Below are 27,884 nucleotides of genomic sequence, written 5' to 3'. Positions count from 1 at the left end.
TGAAAGCACCGGGTAGGGGCTTGACCCATTAAGAGAGCACTGGTTCTGAGTTAATATAAGAATGCGTAAGTGGAGAGGCAGGCAACAGCACGAACAGCCACACTTCTAGAAGGTTCTAGCTAGTGCGCAGGGCAGAGGTAGAGAGAGTAGGAATGAACCGGCGAAGGACCCGGGGTCACGAGACCGTTGGGTGGGAGGAGCCAGGGGCCGGGGAAGTTCTAGTCTGTTCTGCCTCGCGGCAGCCGCCCCCTTTACACGGTCACGCTGAACTAGCGCCCGGGCCTGGAATCGGGCCGAAGCTTCCGCCGCGCCCGCCGCCTCCCGCCGCCTCCCGACCATGGACCCCCGCAAAGTGAGCGAGCTTCGAGCCTTCGTGAAAATGTGTAAGCAGGACCCAAGCGTTCTGCACACCGAAGAAATGCGCTTCCTGAGGGAGTGGGTGGAGAGGTGAGACCCGGGCCGGAGGACCGTTGTGGGTGGGAAGAAGGACGGCCGGAAGGGGAGCTGGGCCGGGCTGGCGCGGGGCGGAGGAGCCTGGAGCTCTGCGGCGAGGCCAGTGGAGTCACCGTCTCTTTGTGGCTCGCTCCCTGGCGAGGAAAGGGAGGAGGCTTGAAGGGGCTAATGGAGGTTCGGGAAACTTAGATAGTTCCGAGGCAGGGAAAGCAGAGGCAGCGCTGGGTTCCCTGCACCCTGAGGTTGCCAGGGGTGTGTCTTGGGCGAAATACAAAGATGCAGACGGTTGCGGGAACTTGGGCACTGTAGACGTGAGGAGGAGGAGGGGTGAGAGCTGCTGGACTTCGCTTTCGCGTAGAGTTGTTTTTCTTGCGATCTCTGGTTTCTTGGGATGACAGGAGGCAGCTCCTTTACGCACTGTGCCTTTGAACAGTGTCGCAATAGTGATTGCTTGTTTAATAAGTTACAATAAAAGTGATGGCTGTGTTTGATTACCTCTGCATTTACAGCGATTCTAACTGCGTAGAATTATTTTGGGAGCCATTTACTGTACCTGTGTAGTGGCAGTGCTATCACTCCAAACACTAAGAAAAATGATTTTTCAAGGACCGGTATTTGAACACGATCTATTCGTGTTATTTTTATTTCTAGAGTACTTCGCTACGTGCATGGAATTAACTGAACAGGCATTGTGCCAGATGCTAGGAAGCAGTATAAGTACAACCTACTTAGGATACTGGTGAATAAATACGGAAATTCGTTTTGATGTTTAGCATGTAACAGAGGTTAGTATTCTGCGTATTGGAGGGAAACGTAAGGGAGAAAGGAAAAATTTCTCCGAGGTGATTTATTTTAAACCACTACTACTGGTGAGTTTAGAAGAGACGTACAAATTGCACCTCGCTGTGATAAATGTCGACAGTGCAAAGCACTGTGACCCGTAAGAGGTACTGCCCTAAACATTTTCTATTTATTTTACTAACATGTTTTATAGGGGAAGATGAACCCACGATTCGAAAGAATATTTCTTCCAGTTAGCTTGTTCTAAGCAAGAAACCTAAGCTCAGATCTGTCAGCGTTGCCGCTAAGAAGTTTCTCAGTCCTTTTCCCCCAACCAGTTTGCTAGCTACTGTAAGATTTTTGCTCTTGTTATTCATATGAAATTTTGAGAGCGCTTATGATTAGTTACTGTCGTAATTTAATAACGGTTGTTACTAGCTAAGAATACTGTTTTGCAAATTCTGCTTTTTAACAGAAAAAAAAAAAAGCCCATAAGATGTTAGATTTTCAGGACTAGAAATTTCTTCTCTATTGAATAAGTTGTTCCAAAAGCTTCACTTAAGATATTTGTATGCTTTTATCCTCTTGTTATCTACTCATTAGAGGAAAAGTCTACAATTAAGTTCCTAAAATTCAAATTAAAGCGGACATGATACTGCAGGAAGAAATAGCTGGCACCAAGAGAACATTATACTGAGTGGATACATTATTTTGTTCCACTCCTAGAGAGGAAACGAGGACACTGAAGAGAGTTAAAACATACCTAAAAACAGTGTTGTAACTTGTGCTGGAGTGATTATGACTATGTGGAGAATTCCAATTTAAGATCTGGAAAATACTGTCAAGCATTATTTCCAAAAAATAGCCATGTATCTTATTTTTATGTTTCCCATAGATAATTCCAGTTTTCCTTTTTGGTTCCATGTATACATACCTTTTGGTATCCTAAATTGTTGGTTTACATATGGCTTGAAGGATTTTTGGTGTGTATAAGCGATTTATCCTGAACCTTAAATGGAAATACTAACATACAAGCTTTTGTTCTTTGTTTCAGTCTAAATCTAAACTTACATTTTTGTAATCGCTGAGGTGTATCAATTCCTCTCTTTTCTGCCTTTATAAAACCGTCTTCTTAAGGCAATTTAAGACTATAGAAGATTGGGCAGTTGTGGAGACTCTAGGCCCAGGAATATTTCTAAACCTAATAGTACTTGTAAGGTTCCTCAAGTAGAAACCATTTCAGGAGTTCCTCTACTCCATACTGAGTCAGTCATGGATACCCAGTCTTAGATATAAAAGAATAGTCCATTTGCTTATTTGCCATAATTTTTACCATTGTTTATGGCTTAAATTATTTGATTTTTAAGAATTTGTTAGTTTAACAAATTGGACAAAGAAAAAGAAGAAAAATAACGTCTCAATAGTCAGGATCAGGGAAAGTACAGTCTTTTCAACAAATATGTTTTGGAATATTTTTATTTTTCTAGAGGGAGAAGCATTTTTTTGGCTTTGTTTTTACCCATTTGACAACTTTGTCTCCTTTCTATCTTGTACATGCTTTTTCATTTCATTTCATGGTAATTTAAGAACAAAGGGAGTATCTTTGTATTCTGGCCTCCAGCACAGTGCTTGGCACCTGGCTTTTCAGCGAATATTTAAATGAAGTGAGAAGGATGCATTTCTACCCTCATGAATTCAGAATATAGTACTCAGTTTTTTGTGCATGGGTGTAAGTAACTACAGCACAGAGTAGATTGAATGTTACCAAATTAAAAGAATTATGACTGAAATCTTGTGTGATCCCACATGAAGTAAGCCTCTATACTACTCCTACTTGCTCACATAAAAAACTACTGGCAAAGTCCAATTTGCAATTTTTGGCAGGGAACTAGCTTGTTTTAATCTTGGAAGCATTAAATGAAACTTCTGTACCTATAAATTGGTGTTAACCTTCCAGAGCTAGAGTTTGACATGCAAGAAACTTTGAATCTAGTTTATGAATAAAGCCTCTTGTGTTTTCTCCCAAGTTTTAAATTTTTAAATTTTTTGGAAACAATTTCTATCTTGCAGACAAAATGCAATTATAGTACAAAGAATCTTTTTCCTGAACTATTTCCAACATTATGTCCCCAACACCATTTACTGTGTGTTTTCTACAAACAAGGACAGTCCTGTGCAGTACAACCATCAAACTCGGGAAGCTAATACTGATGCAGTAATATTATCTAACCTTTCATGTTACATTTCGTTGTCATGTGTCTTATTAATCTCCTTCATTCTGAAATAGTTCTTCAGTCTTTCTCTGATTTTCATGACCTTGGCAATTAATATTCAAATACAGACCAGTTATTTTGTAGAATTTAACTCAATGTGGGTTTGTTTGATCTTTCCTTAGGATTATAGTTAGCGTAATACATTACTTGGCAGGACTGTCACTTCCTAGAGTTTTCATGTGAATTAGGCTGTTGTAACTGTTTGCATGTCACCCTAAATACATATCTGGGTGCTGCATTTTGAAACTTAGGAAAAACACTTTAAAAAGTCTGGTGTTCTCATTAAAATTTAACTGCAAAGCTGGGGAGAAAAGGGGTGGGGAGGGATAAATTGGGTGTTTGGTATTTGCAAATGCTAACTATATATAAAATAGATAAATGTTTCTGCTGTATAGCACAGGGAACTATATTCAATATCTTGTAATAACCTATAATGAAAAAGAATATGAAAAATAGTATATGTACATGTATGTATGACTGAAACATGTTGTACACCAGGAATTGACACAACGTTGTAAACTGACTATATTTCAATTAAAAAAAATTTAACTGCAGAGAACTAGTACTTGATTACTGTGCTTTGTCAAAATTTTTTAGTAGGACAGAATTTTAAAGAGTTGTCGTGTTTGTGTGCTTGTTCCTTATCACTAAATTATTTTACTTTCCTGAATCACATACTTAGATGTTTTGGATCATTTAATGATTTAGTGATTGGCACATGGGAGCCATTTTTCCTTATCAAGGATGCTGAGTAACAAGATTTTTTTGGTTACTATCACATTAAATAGAATGGTAAAAGTGCATATTTTTCTTAATTGAATGGTACTTATAAGAAATTACAAATTTTGTTTCTTATTACATTAGTTATTTTGCATTTATACATTTGCTTCATGTTGGCTTCATCAAAAGATACCATGAAGTGAAAAGGCAAGCCACAGGGTGGGAGAAGATATTTGCAACTCGCAAAACTGACACAGAGCACATATGCAGAACATTCGAATATACACCTACAAATAAACATCATGGACACGCTAATAGAAGGCTAGACAAGAGCTGAACTTTACAAAAAAAGACTTTTCAAATGGCTAACACATAAATGAAAAAAGACTCAGACTATGATGAGATACCACTACACAGCTATCAAGAATGGCTAAAAATTTAAAAGATGGGCAATAACTAAGTGTTGGCCTAAGTGTGGAACAACTGAATTCTCATATACTGCTAGCGTAAATTGGGGAAAGAACTTTGGAAAATCGATATTCATTTAAATCCAACTTAACGCATACCTAAGACTAGAAATACCCACCAACTGAAGTGAACGTAAGCCTGGATGTGATAACTCTAGTTACAAAGAGTCGATCTTAAGGGTGTTGTGGAGTAGGTTTCTTTCTGTTTTCCAAGTTAACATCTGTTTTACATAAAAGTTAATGGCCTTTTAAAAATTATTTTTCTAAGGCACATTTTAGTTAAGTCTTTATGACTTCCAGCTTTAACTCTTGTGGAGTGCCCTTAATCCACTGAACATTTTAGTCATTGGACTGTTGCTCATAGCCCACATGCTTCAGATACTGCCCCAAAAGGAGTATATGATGCTAGTTCTTTGTGATCTTTTTTCCTTGTTTTAAAGTTGTTTATATATAACTCATGGTGTTGGCCTGGAATACTTGGGAAGGAAAGACTTAAAAGACCAAGAAGTAGTTCTAATGGGTGAAGTTTAGAGGGAATGAGGCCAAAATCTACAATGTGAAGGGCGTATGAATATAAGCAAGAATTCTTGTAGGTACTAGCAGTCAGAAGAAACAAACATTTTGTATTGTTATACTGTGACTTCATAGTTATTTTAAACTGTCTATTTGAATTAAATTGAGCCATTCTTACTAAATGTCAAACATCAAGTTTTGGGTTTTATTACACATACTGAATTCTAAATTAACGTCTTGTACAAATAATTTTGTCACTGCATGTTTCTCTGCCTCTTTTCCTTTTTCTCTGGGAATGGGCAGAGAAGCTGTGTAACTATGCTTATTAGGCTTATTGAGGCAAGGAGAGGGTTAAGAGTTTTATTAACCAGTATGCAAAAAAATAAATTTTTAAGTTGAAAAAACTTAATCATAATACTGAAGATTCAAATTAATTGAGTTTACTCTCAAAGATTTGAAAAGGTAACTATAAATGCCTAACTTTTTCCCCAGCATTAATGTTGTTTGGCTTAGTGAAGTTTAATTTTCTAAACAAATGTCTTTTTTTTCCCATTGTCCTCAAGCATGGGGGGTAAGATACCACCTGCTACTCATAAAACTAAATCAGAAGAAAATACCAAGGTAAGTACGAATTTCATTTGTATGTTTAGTGATAAAGTACCAAAAGGTTTCTTAGGGATATTTTTTACCTGCTGCCCTCAAATTACCACTTCTCATTTCCCCAGGATCACTTGGAAATAAGATCTTTGTTAAAATCTCTTTTGGACATCAAATCTCTGGAATCTGATTTAAAACTGAAAATGGAGGGGTAGGGGGAAGGGTATAGCTCAGTGGTAGAGTCCATGCGTCCAAGCAAGCACAAGGTCCTAGGTTCAAGCCCCAGTACCTCCGTTAAATAAATAGACGAATAAACTTAATTACCTCCCCCTGGAAAAGATTAATCAAAAATATATAAATAAATAAACTGAGAATATGGCACTGGATGTTCACTATGTTATAGAATAAATGGGAATAAATGCTGTATGTATGTAATATGCCTGACCTGTAAGTGGTAAGCTCTGGAATTGTGTGCATTGTAGTGTTCATCATTACTTTCTTTTTAGCATGTAGCATAATGTTGTTGTAGCTACTTTATTAATATTTGGAATATAAACAAGAAAACAGCCCAAATTAGTAATTATCAATTTTTTCTGCCCTACCTAACCTGGAGGATATTTCTGAGTGTGATTCATGGTGTTTCTTTAGCATATTTGCCAAAAGGATGTGTATAATCAGGAGATTGCCAGTAGCTCAAGTTTAGAGGTGGGGATGAGGGGGAATAGTCTCTTAAAAATGTTCCCTTCAGTGTTCTTATTTTCCCACCTTCTGTCTTCATGACTAAAAGGTTTTTTTTTTTTTCAGAGTTTTCTGATTAGCTGTCTTAAATGGTTAAGAAAATTTGCTGTTTTATTATTCAGCATATCTTTGAACAGTGAAATGAGAGAAGTTAAGTAAAAGCTCCAAAAAGCAGTTATTATTTTTTTAGATGAGTCATTTGTCAGAGTTTGGTAGATTCTGAGCCCTAGATAGGATATTTTGCCATGTGATAAACATATGTGAAGACAAGATTATATTTAACCTTAAATCTTTGCTAAAATTTTTGTAATAAAAATACTATGATTTAGAATTATGACTAGTCTTATTCTCAGTACATGCTAAAGCATTTAGTACCTTGCACATGGTAGGGATTCAACAAATATTTTGTAATAATATGGGGCTCCAATTCCAATTTTTAAGAAACTGAGTAGCAGCCTAAATAACTGGTTATGGAACTTATGATATACAGTTGAATGAATAGATTTAGGTGGGCTGATCATGGTATATTCTCTGAGATGCACAGCATCGTTAAACAAAAAAAGGCAAAGTGTAGAGTTGTGTTATACTCAGAATTCAGAAAACCGCGTCAGTTACTTAAAAGGATGGGAAAGAAATTTTCATTCATCTGTATACTTTTAAGTTTTTTGAATTTTCATCCTTTGTGTGTTACAGTTCCATAATCCCTTATTTGCAATTCCAAACTCAAAAAGCCTTGAAAATGTAAAAATTGTTAGTAAACTTTTTTGGCACTAAAACATGGTCCGAACAGACTATAGTCTTTATCCCACATTATGAATGCTCAAGCTTTATTTTATAGAAGTAGTAGTGTGTTTGATTATGGAGAGTTGTGGACTTCAGTGCCCGTTACATAACGTATGGTGTTTCCACTTTATTAGTTTCCTAAAATACAAAATTTTTTCAATTCTGAAACTCATTGTCTAAAGGGTTTGGATGAGGGACTGAACCTGTACTTCATTTAAAAAGAGAAATAAAAATAGAAAACTAAAATTAGCCTACCAAAACAAAAGACGAAAGAGCGTTAACAAGTGAGATGCCATGTTTGTGAATAGTTTATATATAAATCTGTATAAATTAATAACATATATTGGGTGTGTTATTAAATACTGATAACATTGTTTGCCTTCCCTTTGTTAGGAAGAAAAAACAGATAGTAAGAAGGCGGAGGAAAACATAAAGGCAGACGAACCATCAAGTGAGGAAAGTGATCTAGGTGAGGAGATGGTAGTTTGTATTTGGTAACCTCATGATATGGTCCTGTGTTGATTTTTACAGAGTTAACTAAATCAGTGCTATTTAATAGAAGTGTAACTTGAGCTACATATGGAACTTAAAATCTCTAGTAGCCATGTTTAAAAATTAGAGACAGTTTAAAGTCAAAAAATATATTTAAACCTATATATGTAAAGTGTTAATAACATTTCAGCATTGTAATCAATATAGAAAATTTTTTTTCAGTTTTATGTAGAATTATAGTTCGACTGCACATACACATTATATTGCATGTAAATACATATAAACAGTATACTGCACATTTTTTTAGTTTTCATGTATGTACTAATTATTGTTTCTAAGAACAGATTAGATCTTTAGCTTTTTAAATATAGAAAAATTATTAATGAGCTATTTTTCTTCTTTATTCATACTGGGTCTTAAAATCCAGAGTGTATTTTCTGTTTATAGCTTAATGCAAATGTTATATTTTTGTTGGAAATACTTGATCAGTATTCAGACTATATGAAGTTTGTAGTAGAAGAAGTTGGGTCACATACACAAGTTTTTTTAGACATGTAAAAGTTTTCCAGTAACCTAATTGAATACCAAAAAATTATTTTTCCTTTAGTATTTGCATCTGTGTGTATAAAACTGGTTCAGTTTAGAAGAATTGGTATCAGTGCCACAGATTTGGGGTTTTATTTGTTTGGTTTTTTTTATGCTGCAAACTGACGAATTTCTTCATAAATTTGGAAGTCCTTTGAGACAATAAATATATATCCCAATTACTGGGCAGTCTTAATTCACAGAACTAAACTAAAAACTAAAGAGAAATAATTTGAATAATTTTTCAAATTTTGAATCAGTTGATCTTTGATATGCTAGGATTTGTTGTTTGAAGACTTAATAAGATCTTTTAATTTTTGGAAAATGTGTTTTAGTCTTAGATGATTCTTTAACAATTACCATAACTATAATAATTTTTAAACTCCATCTAGAAGCATTTTATGCATGAATGAAGCTGTTTTATAATTAGAGAGTTTATAACCTCAGTTCCTGTTAAAAACTGATTTAAAATTTTTGTGTTGGATGTTAATTCTGATTTCAGGTAGCTAATTTTTTTCATTCTTTTTTTACTGTTAAGAGGAAACTGCTTTTATCAAATTCACTCTGTTTGCTAAAAATGTCTAATATTGTCTTGTTTTTAAAAATTTTTAATATATGTTATTTTGTTTTGCTCTCTTAGCAAATTATAGTTATCCATCATGAAATTTGCAACATAACTCTAGTCTCTTTACCATTTTGGTCAAAGTGCTATCTTTGAGGCTCAATTCTGCATTCATAGTATGCCTTTTGTTGAAAATTTATCCATATTATGTTTTCAAAAAGAGGAAATAGTAAAATAATTCTTCCTGATTAGCAGCAGAGTATCACTATACTTGTGCTATTTGCATAAAATGTTTTTTTCAAAACATTATAGTATATTGATGTGTAGAACAAAATATTTGAATCATTTTGTTGACACTAACTAAATCAGTGGTGCATCTATGTGTAATACAGTAGAAATTATGTTCTTGCCAGTATTCCTGATACAACATGATAATAAATATCTTAAATGATGTGACTGTTAAAATGAAATGTAGTCTTGGAGGAAGTGGGTATAACTCAGTGGTAGAGTGTATGCTTAGCATGCACAAGGTCCTGGGTTCAATCCCCAGTACCTCCATTTAAAAAAAAATTTTTTTTTTAAATTGTGTCTCTGTGATCATGTCAAGTTCAGTGCCTTAAGCTGCTCAGTAAATACTTGTTGAATAAATGGGTCAAGCTGCCACAGAGAATTAATTAAAAAAAATGAAATGTAGTCTTACCAAAACAATGAAGTTGTGTTTAACAGGGAAATATTTTATGGTGTATCAGTTTAAATAAAATTAACAAGGTAAAATACTTAAATTAACCTAGAGTAAAATATTAAGTTCATCAGTTGCACTAGTCAAGGTTAATCAATTTTTAATAGTCTCACGTGACTGTGGCTGCATATTGGACAGCTCAGGTCTTATTGTCATTTTTCTTAACTTTGACAGAAATTGACAATGAAGGTGTGATTGAACCAGACACTGATGCCCCTCAAGAAATGGGTGATGAAAATGTAGAGGTAAGTTCAAAGGCTTATTTTGTGCTTGTTGTAAGGAATATGAAAGCCTACCTATTGCAGTTATTTTATGATATAATTCTTCCAGGAAAAGCACATATTAAATCTTTCTCTGACTTAAGGCATTTAGGAAAGCATTCTATTTCACTACTTAAAATATTTGTGAAAATTCCCGTTATTTTTAATCACACTCTTAACAGTTTCTGAAATACCTGTTATTTTCTGTTTGCCTGCTCTTTAAATTTGTGACTGGTTGGACTGCTCTTGAGACTGTGGAGTTCATCTACCATATATTTATTTCTACAAGTAGAGTTGCCTGTTAGTGGAATATCAAATGCCAAATTGTTTTCTAAAATGGTTTTGTCAGGCACAAAATTGCTCTCAAGGTGGTTAGAATCGGTTTTTGGTAGGGGGACTTGGGAAAACGTAGGTGTTTACAATTGGTGGTGGTGCTGCAGGGGTCGTAGCACATTTACGTGTACGCAGTGCGTCTGTGGTGTTAAAATGGAAGGAGTGAGAGGCAAGGGAAAAAGTCTAAAGAGATTCTTTGGGGGTTGATAATAAAATAGAGCTTGAGAAACACTGTAACATACTAATTACAGCTTAAAAGATTGATCTAGATTCTTAGCAACACTTGATATTGTCATATATCATCTTTGCCAGACTTAACTGTGTGAAATGTTATGTTCTCGTCGCTTTTAATATGCATTTCCTGATTTGTAATAAAGTTGACATAATCTAATGTTTATTGGTTATTCACAGATATTTGTGAAGTTCTGGTCTGACTTTTCCTATTTTTTCTCCTGGGTTGTTTATCTCTTTCATGCAGACTTGCAGTTCATTTTATATTCCATGTACTAACAGTTTGTCATCTGTCTGCCCCACGTATTTTCTGCTAGTTTGTGATTTGTCTTTACTTCCTTTGCATTGTCTTTATAAACAAAAATTTTTAATGCAGTTAAATTGATAATTCTTTTATATGCTTTGTTACCTCAAGGTTATAATTGCTGTAAATAGATTGTTTTTTTCTTCTAAAAATTTTATGTTCACCTTTCATCTTTACCCATCAGCACCAGTATTGAAAAATCCCTTTCCTCACCAGTGCCAAACAGTGTGTGGGTCTGTTGTGGTGTCCTCTTAACATTCTGTGCACTAATGACACATTTGTACAAAGCTTTATACTGAGGCTTATTACCTGGTAGGGCAAGGACTCTCCCCCAACCAATCCTTCAGAAGTGTTTTTGGTTGTTATTGGCCCTTTGTTCATCCATGCGCATTTTAGATTCAGATTGTCCAGTCCCTCTCGCACCCCATTAGAATTACATTAAATCTAAATCAACCAAAGGGAAGCTGCATCTCCTCACTGTCTTTGAAAACTTAACAACATGTTCTCCCTAAAGATGTACATCTTTGTTAAGAACAAATATAAATACTTTTGGTGACTATTTGTAAAATAAAATTTTTTAAACTGTGTTCTGTGTCGGTGGTGCTGTGTCACCTCAGCGTGTCTAGGTTCACAGCACTTTTTATTTATCCTACTTAGGATTTATTGGGCATCTTAAATCTTATGGTTGTTAACTTTTTTAAAGCTCTGGAACATTTTCAACTAGTATCTCTTTCAAAAATGGCCTGTACTCTCATTCTGGAGCCCTAGTTAGGTATATTTTAGACTTTTTCTCTGCTGAGTTCCATCTCTTAATCATTCCTCTGAACTTTGTATGCTTGCTTTGTCTAATTGGCTGTCCCATTTATTTTTGAATTTGAATGCTTGTTTTTCATTTTGATACTTCCCCTTGGGTTCTTTTTAAAGACCGCTTAGTTATTTATAAATCTCTTGCTCCCTACTCATTTTCAGAACTTGTCTTTATTCCCTTAAACACATTAAATTCTTTATCAAACTCTCTTGCTAGTCTTATTTTTCTGTTATTTTTTCTGACTCTTGGTCATTGAGACACTATATTTATTCGTGGGTAGTGTGAGAGTGTGTGTGTTTGTTGATATTTTGACTATGAGTTCTTTACCTGTGGAAAGTTTTTGAGGCCGGAATAGAAGGTTGTTCCTCCAAAGACAGATTGTTTGCTTCCATCAGGACTTTGAGTTGGTGCTCCCAACTCAAGGACCACTTTAAATTCTCAGCATAGTTTTTTGGTTGCTTGTTTAACTAAACAAGTAATGTGAATTCCACTGGAAAGGCTGGCATCTGCTTATGAATTTTCAGGAGAGATTTCTTTTTTCTCCTTTCTTTGGCTGTCCCTTTTTTTGAGCAGGTTTATTTTTGTTTACCATTATGCTTGCAGATACAGGCATTTGGGGTTCCAGCTTTGTTTTGGAGGACGTCTGATTAGACAATTTAAATTCGTTTCACCTAAATCTAGACTTTGTTTCATGTGTCCTACACTATCTTCAAAAACAGATTTGAGGGGTCACCAGGTTTGACACCTTCCATGAGGGTGAAGGCAGATGGAGCACATGGCGCCTCCCTGGATTTCAGACCTTCACGTAATCTTTGTTCTTCAAAGATTTCTACATTCTTGGGTCAAAGATAGCCTTTAAAAGGTATTTTTTAGGCTTGTTCAGGGTATCATGTCCACCATATTGTCATAAACTGAAGTTACCTTTTTAAAAATTATCTTGGCTCTGTAGGATGTCTTACTGTCTGAAGAAGTGTATTTTCCTATGTTCTTTTAAAAAGTTTTTTTAGTTTGTCCAAAACTTGCAGGAATTGCTTTGAATTTACTGAGTAACTTGGGGGTAATTGTTACAGTCAGTTGTTTCATGAACATGATATGATACATATCTGTGTCTCCCAACCCCATGAAAGTCTTGTGTGGTCTTAGAATGGTATCTTGTTCTGTTATATTTTATAGTTGATTTTTACTGATGTGGAGGAACTCTGGGTTTGTTTTTTATGTTACTCTTATATCTGAGAACTTTATTGAATTGTCTTAGTAGGTCTAATACCTTGTCAGTTCCATTGCGTTTTCTAGGTAAATATAAATAAAGACAGTTTGGTACTTTCCTTCCAATTCTTAAACCTATCAAATCATTTTCTTAATGAACCAGCCAGTTCTTTCAGTGATATTTTTACACAGTGATGGTGATGGAGTAGATTTTTTTTTTTTTAAAGAAACTGCTTCTTTATGGGATGTTTGCTACAGGTTTGTGTTAGCTAATAATCGTACTGTCAGCATCTTGTACGGTATTTGTTCTGTCTAGTGTAGGTGTTCAGTAGATCTTTATTGGAACAAAAGAATGAGACATTTGTCTGCTGAAGATTCAAACTTCTTAGAAACTAGCTGTTTCAATTGCAAGGAGACTGGGTTTTAGTACAGGCATGCCTCCGAGATCTCATTGCCAGTAAGGTTCCAGACTACCACAGTAAAAGTTATGTCAACCCTATACTGTAGTTTATTTAAAGTGTGCAATAGTATTATGTTTAAAAAAAAAACCTTACTTTAATTTAAAAATACTTCATTGCTAAAAAAAAAAAAAGTGCTAACCATAGGAGCCTTTCCAAGTCATAGGAGTAGCATCACTGATCACAGATCACCATAACAAATATAATAATGAAGAACTTTGAAATTACCAAAATGTGATACAATGACACGAAGTGAGCAAATGTTGGAAGAATGGCACCAATAGACTCACTCATTGTAGGGTGACCTTCAGTTTGTGAAAAGTGCAATAGTGTCTGCAAAGTACAGTAAAACAACATATGCCTGCACTTACGAGTAACTAGAAAGGAGTTGGTAAAACTAGGGCAAAACAGCCTCTCAGATCAGGATGGAGGGAAGCAAAAGTCATAGTGTAAAAAAAGTCAGAGTGTAGGGAGTGAATTTATTGTTTGGTGTGAAAGATTAAAGTACGTCCTGTGTAATTTCTTTACTTACCATTTATCATAATTGTCCTCTTTGCTCCCTGACGACTAAAGAAGAATGAATGGAAAGGTGGGTTGTGACTACCACATTCCTAAGAAAGTCCGAATTGCTTCCTCCTCCTATTTGCTTTTCTGCTAGTTCTAAGGTGATCTTCAATTTCGCCCTAGGTAACCGAGGAGATGATGGATCAGGCAAATGATAAAAAAGTGGCTGCCATTGATGCCCTAAATGAAGGTGAGTGATATATATTATGATCTCTATTCAGTTCCTCTTTTTTTTTTCCTTTTTTTAAAGTATAGTTTCATTATATTTTAATGTGCATTATTGTTTTAAAATTGCATACTGTTACCGTTTTACAGATTAATGAGTAACCTGAGGGCTAGAGGGGTTTGACGTGTCCAAGATCTCACTGTGCCATACTGTCAACTCATTATTTCTGTCACTTATTTTGGCATATTGTCTCATTTTATAAAAAAGAGTTTTAATTTATTTTTGGGGGGGAGTAATTAGGTTTATTTTATTTATTTATTTTTTTAATGGAGATTGAACCCATGACCTTGTGCATGCTAAGCATGCACTTCTACCTATATTCTACTTCTAGCTATACCCTCCTCCCAGTCTCATATTTTTAAAAATTTACTTACTTATATATTGCCTAAACAACAATTAACAAAATGGAAATGAGGTAGCCTCCACCTAATAGGTCACATTCTTATTTTTTCTTATATTTTTCCAAGTTTTGTTTATATGTAAATACAGCCCAGTTCTAATTTTAGGAGAAATGCAATTTTATAGTATATCCTAAAGGAATAAAACACTAGTATTCTAAACTAGAGATTGTAGGTTCAGGTCCCACTTTGGGTTGGAGAAGCAGGAATATAGTTAAACCCTGCACTTAATGGAGCCCTAGTTTCTGGATTTGAATCCCAGCTCTGGTACTTACTAGCTAGGTAAACATAGAGAAGTTACTCTCTTTGCCTCTGTTTTTGTTTCCTCCTTTGTAAAATAAGGATAATAGTACCTATCTAATAGTGTCACAAGGAATAAATGAGTAAATATGTGTAATGTGCCTGGGATAGTACCCAGCACTATTATTAAGATACTGGTAGTGTTCTTATTAAGACCTTAGTATTTTCAGCTGTCATATTATTTGTGGTATTTTTATCATACTTTCTTAGTTTAATATATTTATTTAACAAATATTTATTGAAGGCTTACCATGTTCCAGGCAGTTTTTAGCTGCTAGATCTACAGTGGTAAACAAAACAGACCAAGTTCTTTACCCCATGGACTCATATTACTGGGGAACAAAAATAAGCAAATTTATAGTATGAAGTTAAATGGTAATTGTGAAGAGAAGTAGAGCTGAGTAAAGGGGTAGTCAGTGATGGAAGCTATATTTTATGTAGGTGATCAGGAAAGCAGCTCACGAAGTAAAGGGAGCAAGCCATGTGAAGAAGAGCTTTTGAGACAGAGGGGAGAACAAGTGCAGAGGCTAATTGGGGGAGCGTGGGGGTGATGACATGTCCAAGGGAAAGCAGAAAGGCCAGTGTGTTTGGAGTGTGCTGAGCAAAGGGGGAAGAGAGGTAGAGCTGAGGTCAGAGAAGTGCCTGGCAGTGGGAGATGGCTGCTGGAAAAGTGCTGAGGAAGACAGGTGGTTGACAGCGGTTGGTAGATCACCAAAGAACTTTGTAGATCATGCTGAGTACTTAAGATTTTATTCTTAAGGATGATGAGAAGCCACTGAGGGGTTTTTTAACTAGGAGAGTTACTTTTGAAAAGGATTATTCTTGCTACTTCATGCAGATCAGATTGTAGGGGGCAAATAAGACTATGTTAGTTTATGAGAGATGTAGAAGCCAGGACAACAGTTGATATGCCAGAGATGAAAATACCTGTGAGGGAAGATGAGGGGAGCATCTGGGAAAACAGACTATCACCTTGGTAACCTTGGTATTACCCCTATGTAGGAGAGATGAAAGGTTTTGTCATGGAAGTTGTCAATTGTAGGTATGTTTCTTAAAAGGTCTTAGCAAGCCAAGTTGCCCGTTAGAGGAGTTGCGGGTCTCACAAGAATTGGCCTGCCCCTGTGTCCTTACTGTATTCAGTCATTAGCTGGGAGCAGCTTATGGACTATAGCCTTGAGCCTAAAAGATGGGGGGTTTTTTGTTTGTTTTTTTTAAAATTTTTTGTGGCAGGGGGGTGGTAATTTGGTTTATTTATTTATTTTTAATGGAGGGACTGGGGAATGAACCCAGGACTTATGCATACTGAGCATGCACTTCTACCACTGAAGACGGGGTTTTCAATCAGGTGTGCTCACAGCAACAAATCTAAGGTGTATTTTCATGGCTCCACGGAGGGAGGGAAGAAATTGAGCTTTATTTTGTCCGGGTGGCTAATGATGGCTTGCAATGGCCAAAGGTTCTCAAACTTCCTCTATTTATAGTGTTCTTACCATTTTTACTTTTTCATAGCACTCCTAGGCCAAAAGAAATAGATTAAGTTTTACTTTCTAATGTAGTTAGTTTCAAACAATTTAATAAGTACCTATGTCCTAACAAGTTAGTGATTGTTTGAAGAAAATAATACACATAAATTGAAAGAAAACATTTAATTTCTAAATAACTGTATTTATTTTCTAGTAAGCTGTGGATATATGTTGGGCATTAGACAGCTTCTCAGATCTTAGATTGGAGACTGCCACCCTCATTGCCTACTCCACACCTGTTTTTGTACATTTCTTGCTTTTTATCCTAGCAACTACTTAAAAACACAGTTTTTTCCCAAAGATATTATCAAAAGGAATGTAGTGATCTAATGTTGATACTGTGAACTACATCAAGGCAGTAGTTGGTTCAGTGCTGGACAAACTGTCTGTGTCTCTGGTGCACTGTGTGGAAACCTTGGGGCTAGGTGATAAGGTGAGGAGTGATTGGATACACTTTGAAAGTAGAGATGAAAGGATTTAGGTTTCATATTGGGGAATCAAGAATGACCCCAAAGTTTTGGGCTTGAGGTAGATTAGGAGTTCCAAACTACAGTCTGTATTTTTTGTAAAAACTTTAACATAGCCATATCTGTTCATTTACGTCTTGTCTGCGGCTACTTTCCCACTAAAATAGCAGAGCTGAATAGTTACGATTGTTACAGTCTGCAAAGGCTACAATAATTACTAAATGATCCTTTCTAGAAAAAGTTTATTGACCTCTAAACTAGACTGAATGGAGGAGCTATTTATTTAGTTGGGAATGTAGGATTAGGGAACGAATTTGCAGATGGGGTAGGAATTAAAGAGTCCAGTTTTGAACATGGTAGGTGTTACTTGGTAAGAGTTGCTTGTTAGACATCCAAGTGTAAAAACTTCTAGTAGTTATCTGTAGTAGTAACTACAGTAGTGGAAACCATTTTTCTGGGTTGTTTCATGAGTTCTTTTAAGGTCCTTAACACATTAGTTAATTGGGTAAATATATTTTTCATAATGAAATGTGGCATTTACTTAACAATTCTCTCTTGTCTCCCCATGTTTCCTGTGTCCAAGAATTAGACTTTGTGCAAAGAACTGTTCTAATTCTATGCTATCTTTATTTCTTAAATGACTTTACTGAAGGGACTAATAAACACAAGAAGCTAACTATGAGAATGGAATACAATAAATGAATTTAAAATATGGGTTATAGTCTCCCATCTGTTCTAGTTTTCTTGAATTTTTGTATCAGCTCTGAATTTAGTATAGTTATTTTTTCCTTTATAAGTTTATAAGTTTAATTTTATCTTTTTAACTTAATGGATAAAAGAAAATTTAATTAACAGAATAAAATTGATTTATCCTTTAATTTGATCTTAATTAGAAACTCCTACTAAGAATGTGGTATTCTAATATTTTTTAGGGGGTTATATTACTCAAAATTGTGTGTCTTGAGTCATTTGCAGTATAGACGTGGTGAAGATTTGTTTTGAAGAGCCAGTTTTGTATATTAATTTAGAATCTAGTCTTTTTACTGGACTAAAAGGGAGATGTGAAAGGCTGATTTGATGAGAGATCAACAGTTTTTATTAATATATTTTATCCTCTATTTCTCAATAAACTTTTTCACTTTAGGTGAACTACAGAAAGCCATTGACTTGTTTACAGATGCCATCAAGCTAAACCCTCGCTTGGCCATTTTATATGCCAAGAGAGCCAGGTGAGAACTCTACTAAACAGAAAAGCTAATTTATGCTTATTTGTTTAAACGATTGCTTCTGTGGCAATCTCAAAGATGTTACATTTCATTTTGAAATGAAGATTTTCTAATATCATACTTATTTTTTAGTGTCTTCATCAAACTACAGAAGCCAAATGCTGCCATCCGAGACTGTGACAGAGCTATTGAAATAAATCCTGATTCAGCTCAGCCATACAAGTGGCGAGGGAAAGCACATAGGTAAATAAAGGAACTTAGTTTTTTTCACAGCTTTTTAAATTTAAATCTGATGTTTTAATATACTTTCTTTTTAAAAAATTGTCTAAGGATTTAATTTTAATGTAAAGCATGCTCAGTATGAAGAATTGAGAGAATATCATAAGGAGTATAAAGGAAAAGAAAAATTCTTTTCACTCCTTCCATTCAGTGAATTACCACTATTAACAGTTTTTGGCCACATGTAGCCGAATGTAATAAGGATTTTTCTCAGTTATCTCCAAGGAAAGAGAGTGGCTTTATATCACTTTTACAAACTTTGTTATTTTCAGACTTTGTCTTTGTAACTTAACATTAAACAATACATTATAGAGGAAGGAATACACTAGCTTCAAAATACTTCAGTAAGGTCATTGGAAAAATCAGATAAGGGGGAAAATACAGAGGTGAATTTAACCCAGATTAGTATTCAAACCTGGAATCAAAACATACAGATGAGTATTTGTGGTTTGGGAATGAAATACCAATGCCATTTACATCTTACACGGATTGAAAAGATACTGTGCTTCAAATGTGAATGGAGATGAAGATGGATACACTTGGGACAGCAATATTAGGTGACTCAAAGTGTAGCTTTATTGATTATGAAGACAGACGTCAACAATATAAGTAAAAGGTTGAAAATTTTTGTTAATGCTCTTTGGATATTCAAAAGCTCTTGTATTACTGTTGATTGTCTTGAGATCCACCCCACCCTATTAGTCTTTCAGCATTTCTTTGCCTTCCAGTACAAGAGCTCATCTTGTACTTTGACTTGAAATAAACCATTTCTCCAGGAAACTGGTTTGTTTTAGTGGAGATTATTTTGTAGAAACTGAAGTTTGGTCACTAGATACATTCATTGCTTCCAGGATAGCATTGCTTCTGTCATTTCAATGAACAGAGTCAGAAAAAATTTTTTAAATAATGATTTTAAGGAAAATAGTTTAGAAATTTTGAGTTTATACTGATAGTTTAAATTAAAATTCAACACTAAAATGTTTTTTCTTGCATTTTGTATTTTCAACAGTATTCTTCTAGAGTCAAAATCTTGGTCCCTAATATATTTACTTATGTTATCCTACAATATACATAACATTGTTTCAGAATCATACCTTAAAAATAATGTACCCTCTGAGTAGAGTTTAATGGGTTTTTTGGCAGTTCTTATCCCTCAGTTAGGAAATGCAGTCAAAATACTGGTTTTAAAATTACTTGAATTAATTTTTCCCATGTGGTTTACGTTGTCTCTGTGATAAAACAGCCTCTTTTTAGTTCTGTTTGTATTCAGGGTTTAGGTTTGCTTTATTCTGTGACTTTTCTGATTTAATTTCCTTATTTGGGTATATAAAACATTTGTCTGTTTAAAGAGTCAAAACTTAGTTAATAGGTATGCCCTGAGTTGTTTTTTTTGTCAGAATTTTAATGAACTGTCATCTTCTTATCCTTAAAAAGCAGTTGGCACATCTATTTAAAATTTAGAGTGATCCTTGGTCTTTAATACAAAGAATGACTTCCTGAACCCACTTAACAAATAGTGATTTATAAGAATGTTTTAAATCGATGACAAACATCTTTCCATTCAGATTTTCATTGCACGTTTTATATTCTCATTTCTGTTGTTATCTCCTCTACTCCGTTTTTACCAGTCTTTACCAACCTTTGGTTTCTGATCCATCCTGTCTCTCCTTTTGTAATAAAATGTGCACACGTGTATTGTTACTGTTTTCTATCTTATGTAGAAGGTGACATACTGAATACACATCGTGTTAACCCTGTCTTTGATGAGTTGACTCTACGTAATTTTTTAAAATTTCATGATATTCTGAATTAAAACAATTTTTAAAGTTTTTAAATTTTTTTTTTTTAAGTATAAGAGCAGTTTCACAGTTACCATGGAGGAAATTTAAACTTCTAAATTTTTATAGAGTGGAACATAGTAATTAAGTTGGTTCATGAAAATTTATAGTTCAAAATTTAACTTAAACCTTTTCTGTAACAATCCTTTATTTATAAGGAAGAAAAACACCATGCCACATAAGTGAATGTATGTAAAAGTTTCCTAAAATTACTTTAAATCTATTTCAGACTTCTGGGCCATTGGGAAGAAGCAGCCCATGATCTTGCCCTTGCCTGTAAACTGGATTATGATGAAGATGCTAGTGCAATGCTCAAAGAAGTTCAACCAAGGGTATGTTAAAGTACAGAAAGGGGAATCATTACTGTAATACTCCATGGCTCTAGTACGTATTCCAGTAGTAACTTAACTGTAAAACATGCAAAGAAACAAACATTTGGAAGTTATAATCTGTATCACTTAAATTTGTGCTGAACTTAGGAAATCTCGTTAGGTTTTCATGCTTTCATTTCGCAAGCAGTGTTACAGCAAGCTCTATTACTTTGGAAGCCTGCAGAATTATAATCAGAAAATTAGAAATGGAAAAGGGGGCATCAAGTTTACAGCAAGGAAAGAAATAGAAAATTTATAAACTATGACCCATGGTTGAGTCTGGTCTGTCCTTATGCGTTGTAGGTGTATACAGCGACTATAAAACACGAGGGCCCTGTGGAGTTAACAAGTGTCAGCCTTTTAAAAATGATAATTCTGAATCCAAAAGCTAGAATATTTTGTTTTAAGGTAATTTCTATTTAAAATTTGTTAGTTAAAATTACTTTAGTGGTAAATCTTTCAGCTTTGAGGGAAGTTACATTATAAAGAATTTACTCTCAAAGACTTAAGATAGTGGAAATTTTATTGAATTTAATCTATGAGATGATTTTGATTTTCTTTTCTATTTTTGTAACAGGGCCAACTCAGCAAGATTATTGTGTGAGATATTTTAGAACACATAGTTCTTAAAAATAATCATAAACAAGCTAAAGTAATGGTTAAATATGAATCTCTTACATTTATTTTATTCTGTGAATAAATAATTGATTATAAATGTGTGGCAGGGACCATGTACTAGTGCCTCGTGCACATATTTTCTCTTGATCCTTATAGCAGTTCTTTAAGACTAACTTCTCCCTGCCCGCTTATTTTATTGATGAGGAAAACTTAAATATAGTTAAAGTGTGGGAAATATCTGATATGTGTTCCCAGTCTCTGCCTTACTATGGCAGGTATCAGGCAAGATTTGTCATGCAATTTGACATTTATTCGTCATCCTTGAACTAGTTAATTAATGGAGATTTATAACGCTTCTAACGTCAAACCCCGAGTTAGGTCTTTTTCTGTAAGATAAATCATAGCTCATTATTCAGAACTATGTGTTGAATTAAAACCTCTCCACAAAGAAAAGTAAATTTTTGCATAAATTTTATTTTTAAATTTTTTAATACAATTTTTAAAGGTTACACTCCATTTACAGTTATTACAAAATACTGGCTATATTCTGTGTGTTCAGGACATCCTTGTAGTCTGTGTATTCTGTCTTAACACGCAGTAGTTTGTACCTCCCACTCCCTGACCCCTGCATTGCTCCCCGCCAACCACTGAAGTCTGTTCTCTGTATCTGTGAGTCTGTCTGTTTCAAGAGAAGTGATTCTTTAACAAAACCATTGATTTGTGTTGACCTTACTCAGCTTTTGGAGAGGATATCTTTCTATGGCTCCTTTTTCCCTAGGCCCAGAAAATTGCTGAACATCGGAGAAAGTATGAGCGAAAACGTGAAGAGCGGGAAATCAAAGAAAGAATAGAAAGAGTTAAGAAGGCTCGGGAAGAACATGAGAGAGCCCAGAGGGTAAAGTTCTATAACTCAACTACTAAGGAGAAATATAGTAGATTAGAGTTTTTTGGGTACCACTCTAATTCCTGGCCCTTTTATTTAATGCTGGCTGTGGGTCTGTACAGTAATACTACTACTTAAAGGGAATTTTCCTTCCCTTCATTGTCTCTTATTTGTGGGAATATTTTTAGTCTTCAGATTAAGTGAATTTATATTTCTCCAATTCATATTCTTGTTTGTGTTTTCCTAAAATCAAGACTTTGCCTAGTCAAGTCTTAATTCAGAACTTGCCAGTGTTGTTTGTTTACTTTAGGATGTATGCCGTGATATTTTAAGTTTTATGATTCCTTCTGTTTCAGTCGTGGATTCATAGCTATTTCAGATTGACTCTAGTTACTTTTTAGTTTTAGTTGTAAATCATACTATATAAAATTTCAAAGAAAAAATTATCCAAAATTCATCTACAGTATTGTTGCTACTGTTCTCAAGGTTTCTGCTAGTTTTCCTTCTTTCCTGTATTAGCTTCTTGTGTTGACACTATCAGTTTTCATCTACTTATTTCATGACACTATCAGCATTGTTGGAAAAGGATAGAAGACTGTATTATAGTTATATAACATTACATCCTAAGTTTTTGTCATTTAATACTTTTAGGCAGTAATCTTTATTTTTTAGGGTTGTCATTCATAGTCCTCAGAAGTAATTTTTACATTTGTATATTTCCTTGATGACTTCATAATTGGTTGAGAGAAATTTGTGTGTATTTCCTTTTGTTTTGTCTTTAAGAAAACAGCAAAAACAAACCTGTAGACCTCCAGTTGCATTTGTTGTTGAGTTATGCAGGGGAGAGTATGAAAACAGTGAACCTGGGAAACAAAAGCATGGTAGTCTTAGTGCTCTAACCATGTGCTTTCATTTTGGAGTTTTAAAAACAGTAAGAATGTATTTATAATTTTCATAAGCATGGACAGGCATATCAGTACTGTGAATTGCTTTTCAGGTTTTTTTCCCTTCTCCAAGTAGATGTGCAACACTGCGTGAAATCATTACCAAAAGTAGTACTTAATCATTGAGAATCCAATTGAAAGTTGTTTTTGGTGGGGGATGGTGGTATCTCCTTTAGTCCAGTATTGCCATTTGAAACTTGTCATTATAAGTTCTCTAACTAGCTTATTTGACAATTTTTATTTTATAACCAATTCTGGTTTTGCATGGTTAGAGAAGGGGTTGGACAGCAGACTTTTCCCCCTCACAGTACCTAATTTCTTTCTTTTTTATATTAAAGGAGGAAGAAGCCAGACGACAATCAGGAGCTCAGTATGGCTCCTTTCCAGGTATTTTAAAAGAAAAATTAGAGCTCTTAATATTGTAAATAATAGGAGAATATTTTGATTTGGGGACTGAGGTATGTATATTATATTTAGTACTATTAGTCCCTGGACCACTGAAGAGTCTTAAGAATGTTAACCTATAGAAAGTTTCATTTTTGTTAAAGATTTTGTTACTGGAAGTAAAATATATTATTTTCCTCACTATGAGCAGTATAGTTTTTAAAAAATAGATAACATTTTGAGGCTGAGCATTGTATTTTATTAAAAGACTAAGAATTTGTTATGATGTAAGTGTTAAGTATTAAAGTATTCCTAAATTGCCATAATGGAATTTTGTTCTATTATATACTGATATTACAAGAGTAGTAGGTAAAAGCATGGAAATCATTAAGCACAAAAAATGTTTTGAGTTCAGTGTAAAATGAATATATATTCTTCCCTGCAAATGTCAAGTGATCAGAAATTTCTAGTGAGGCAAAGCCTTAAATGATAGCAGAAGCCTTTACATAAACACTAGAAGAGATCTTTTTTAAAGTTCGTAATTCTAAGGGAAATCAGCTTCCCCATGGTAACTAGATTTCTCTTAAGTAAGGTTTAGAGTCAGCTACACACCACTTACGCTTTCATGCCCCCGCTTAGAACTTTAGGTACATGTTCAGAGGCCAGATAAGGTAGTCTATTCTGAAAGGTCATATGCTGAACAACTGAAAAAAGAAAGAACATAGTTTGGGGATGACTTGGAGAAAAAGCAATAAAAATACATTTTAGCTCATAGCTTGCTTTCTGTTTAAATTACAAATAATGATTATGTCAGGTATTTTTGTTTTGGCAAATTGGACTAGTAATTAATTGTGATTTCAGAATACTTCCAATGGACATAAAGGCTTATGGTAGTGAAAAACTGAGAGAAAATAGTTTAGGTTTGTAATCTGAAAATATGCTGGGAGAATTAAGTCCTTTTTGCTAGAGCATTGTTCTCAGTGTAAAGAAGAAACACCAGGGGTGCTTGTTAAAAAATGCAGATTTTCAGTTTCACTTTCAGAAATTTTGATTCATTCTGGAGTGGAGACCAAAAATCTGTATCTTTTTGTAACAACCATTTCAGGTAGTTCTTGAAGGAATAATTGCTCTAGAGGAGTATAGATTTTTTTAAGGGAAAAAAAAAAAACTAAACTCTTGGGAATTAACTTTAAATTGAAACAAACCATATTAAAGAATGAGAAGATAGGATAAAATGTGACTTACTAGACTTCATAATTTTATAATTCCAAGGGACTGTTAGTTTTCTCTGTAAGACTGGTTTTCTTTTTCAAGTTTTATTACTAGGAAAAAATTATACAGCCTTATTTTCTTAAGAGAAAATTTGATTTTAAAAATTATGTTATATCCAGTTACAGTGTTCAGACTACTTTGTGTTTAGTAGCCCCCTTGTTCTTTGTGCATGCATGCGTGAGAGAGTATGTTATTTTAATCAGAAGGAAATAATACACTCTCAGACTACTTGGGAATATAGTTGGTGTCTATACAGATCTTTCATTTATTCTTACAGGTGGTTTTTCTGGGGGAATGCCTGGTAATTTTCCTGGAGGAATGCCTGGAATGGGAGGGGGCATGCCTGGGATGGCAGGAATGCCTGGGCTCAATGAAATTCTTAGTGATCCAGAGGTTCTTGCAGCCATGCAGGTAAGACTTGGAAAAACAAAGTTGAACTTTAAATCACTAAGGCGTTTCTTTCATGATTCTGTATGGAGATAGGGTACTCTGTTAGTCCTGTTTTATTGATCTGAATTACCAAGTAGCTAATTATGCAATTGTGACATTCACTTTTTTTTTTTCAGAATGAGCAGTTTAAGTCTTTAAAAAGTGGTTTGTAGGGAATACTCTGTAGTAGTTGGTAATTACATCCAGTTGTCCTTTGTATCAAAATTATGTCCTTTTTTTCATTTTCTAAAGTGACATAATTGAGTTTGACTTTGAAGTGCACATTAATATTTACACTTTGGTGACCTGTCCAAACCTGAGTTAACTTGGCCATAACAAAATTATAGGTCTAAATGAAGAGATAGGATTAGGATAATAAACTTGTTGACCCATAGAACATTTTTTTTTTATTACTAAAAAATTTATGTATACCTTTCTTTGCAGGATCCAGAAGTTATGGTGGCCTTCCAGGATGTGGCCCAGAACCCAGCCAATATGTCAAAATATCAGAGCAACCCAAAGGTTATGAATCTTATCAGTAAATTGTCAGCCAAATTTGGAGGTCAAGCATAATGCCCTTCTGACAAATAACAGCCCTCGCTGAAGGAAAAGCTACTTAGATCACCTAATGGATGTCGCAATAATACAAACCAGTGTACCTCTGACCTTCTCGTGAAGGAAGCTGGGGTGCTTTGAAGATAATCCCTACCCCTCTGCCCCAAATGCAGCTGAAGCATTTTACAGTGGTTTGCCATTAGGATACTCATTCAGATAATGTTTTCCTACTAGGAATTAAAAACTTTAAACAATTTTTAAACCTTAAAAATATTTAAAACAAATTAAAAGGGTGTGTTAATCCCTACATTTTTCTTTAGTAATCATTTTGGTTTTTTCTTTGAGTTAATTAGGCAAGGAAGATACATCAGTATGGAAGATGTATTCAAGTTTGAGTGAAACAAAGATTTATTACTGGGAGGCAAATATAACATTTAAATAGGTAAAGTTTGAGTTGGATATATGGTAATAGGCATTTTGGTTTGTCTTTTTATTTGGTTTGCTTTATTATTATTATTATTATTATTATTTTATGATTTGCTTCCATAAAACTATTGGGACCACCAGTATTGCAGTAGGATCTGGGTAGGGACTGGAAGTACTTGGCAGGGCAGCAGCAATCTTACTACATTTTATATAATATGTACCCTTGTGCAGATGCATTTAAATCTTACACTGTGGTGAAGGGATGATTTTTATAATGCAGTAAAATTGAATTACTTAGCTCTGTTCTTGTCTTGATATCTAAAATAAATGTTTCATATTATTTCCACATAGGGGAAATAAGAGAATACTTTTCTTTTTATATTTCTTTGTTTAAAATGTCCTTTTCAGATCAGAAAATGCCCAACTCTTTGTCTGCTTTTTACTTGTTTTCACTATTTCCCCCTTACTTTTCTTGGGCTGCAGATGGTCCTTTTCCTCTGGCATCATTTCTGCTATCATCATTCACAGCATAATTGTGCAAGCATATCTAATGCTGGGTTTAATTTACTATGTAATATATATAGTGACTTATGCAGGGTTATGCCTGCATTATTAGGAGCTATAGTTTCTTACTTGGTCAAGAGATTTCATATTTAAGTATTAAATTTCCACTTCAGTGAAATCTTAACAGGTCAAAAAATGTTGGAAGAAAGAATTCCCTTTGGTATTTGGTCTCCTATTTAAGAAATACTGTAGTTAGAGTTTATCTTGTAGTATTAATCTTTGCATTTTGGAGAATATGAGGTTTGAACTAATTGATACACATAGAAGGGAAACTAACTTCTTAATCCAGCATGAATTTAAAAATTGATGAGATTCACAGTGGTTCTTTATTGTGGAGTTGTTAGCATTGTGAAAGATTCATTGTTCTATTCAGCTCTTAAATTCTGCAACCATGTCCCACCTCTTTTTACTCTCCTTTCCTCTCCTTCAAGGATAAAGAAAATGGTATTTATCTGTTGTACATCCAGTTCTTACAGTAAACAAGGCCGTAAGTCCAGGCACTGTACTAGGAATTGCTAGGTTTCTGCTTGTTTTATTTCAGTTTAAAGTGCTAATGTTTAAAAGCAATTTCAAGGGATGAGACCCTTTGTACTTTGCTTATTTCAAGAATCAGTGGTGGGAGCAGTGAAGTAAATTCCATGGAATACATTTCTGAAATCATAAGTTGATTCAGGTTCTTCCCCTTTGCTGTACACAAGCAAATAGAAATGCATCTGTTAACATAAATGAGAAAAAGCTGTATGCTGGTTGAGCATGCTTCTTTAACCCTTTAAAAATAACTCAGCATATAAACTTGCATTTGAGCTTGCTGGTGTTCTTTTTGTTAATGTGTGTTCTCGTTTCTCAAAATTTCCAGTGTGCTGTGAACAACTCTAGACCAGCTGCTTCTGGATTCTTTATTTGATTTACTGAACTACATATTACCTAAGTGCATTCTAACGTTGCACTTATTACCATAAGTGGGTAAAAGTAAAATTGGGCTTCTGAAAATGTGTCCTGTGCTTTTAGACTTTTAAGTTTCACAAAAACAAAATAGTCTTCATTTTTGTAGAAACTTAGTATCATTTCTAAGCCAGAAATGTTTTCTTGTGCTAATATTGATGCTATAAGAAGGAAAAAAGTAAAGGAGTTTTTTTCTGCTTAAAAATATATAGTTACTGGATATTTCTAGCTATGTGAAAAATAAAGTGGTTTCAAACTGGATATTGACTCTTCCCACCACCACCACCACTCTTTTTTTCCCCCAGCACATGTTCTGGTTTTTGGGGGGGGGGGGGTGGGTTTTTTTTTTGTTGTTGTTTTTTTGTTTTTTTGG

General features: G+C 34.6%; 1 protein-coding gene across 1 annotated transcript; it reads left to right on the top strand.

The window, feature by feature from the left end:
* Positions 1 to 71: 71 nt before the first annotated feature.
* Positions 72 to 27,772, top strand: ST13 (ST13 Hsp70 interacting protein). The gene is made up of 12 exons (XM_010960254.3): positions 72 to 447; positions 5,770 to 5,827; positions 7,718 to 7,793; positions 9,877 to 9,947; positions 13,990 to 14,056; positions 17,925 to 18,009; positions 18,139 to 18,249; positions 20,353 to 20,455; positions 21,891 to 22,007; positions 23,278 to 23,326; positions 24,873 to 25,006; positions 25,469 to 27,772. Exons 1-12 carry the CDS (start codon positions 338 to 340, stop codon positions 25,595 to 25,597), a joined length of 1,110 nt encoding a protein of 369 aa, XP_010958556.2. The 5' UTR covers positions 72 to 337; the 3' UTR covers positions 25,598 to 27,772.
* The last annotated feature ends 112 nt before the right edge of the window (positions 27,773 to 27,884 follow it).

Source organism: Camelus bactrianus, chromosome 12 (assembly GCF_048773025.1).
Source record: "Camelus bactrianus isolate YW-2024 breed Bactrian camel chromosome 12, ASM4877302v1, whole genome shotgun sequence".
Taxonomy (NCBI): domain Eukaryota; kingdom Metazoa; phylum Chordata; class Mammalia; order Artiodactyla; family Camelidae; genus Camelus; species Camelus bactrianus.
This window is presented reverse-complemented; position numbering and strand designations above follow the sequence as displayed.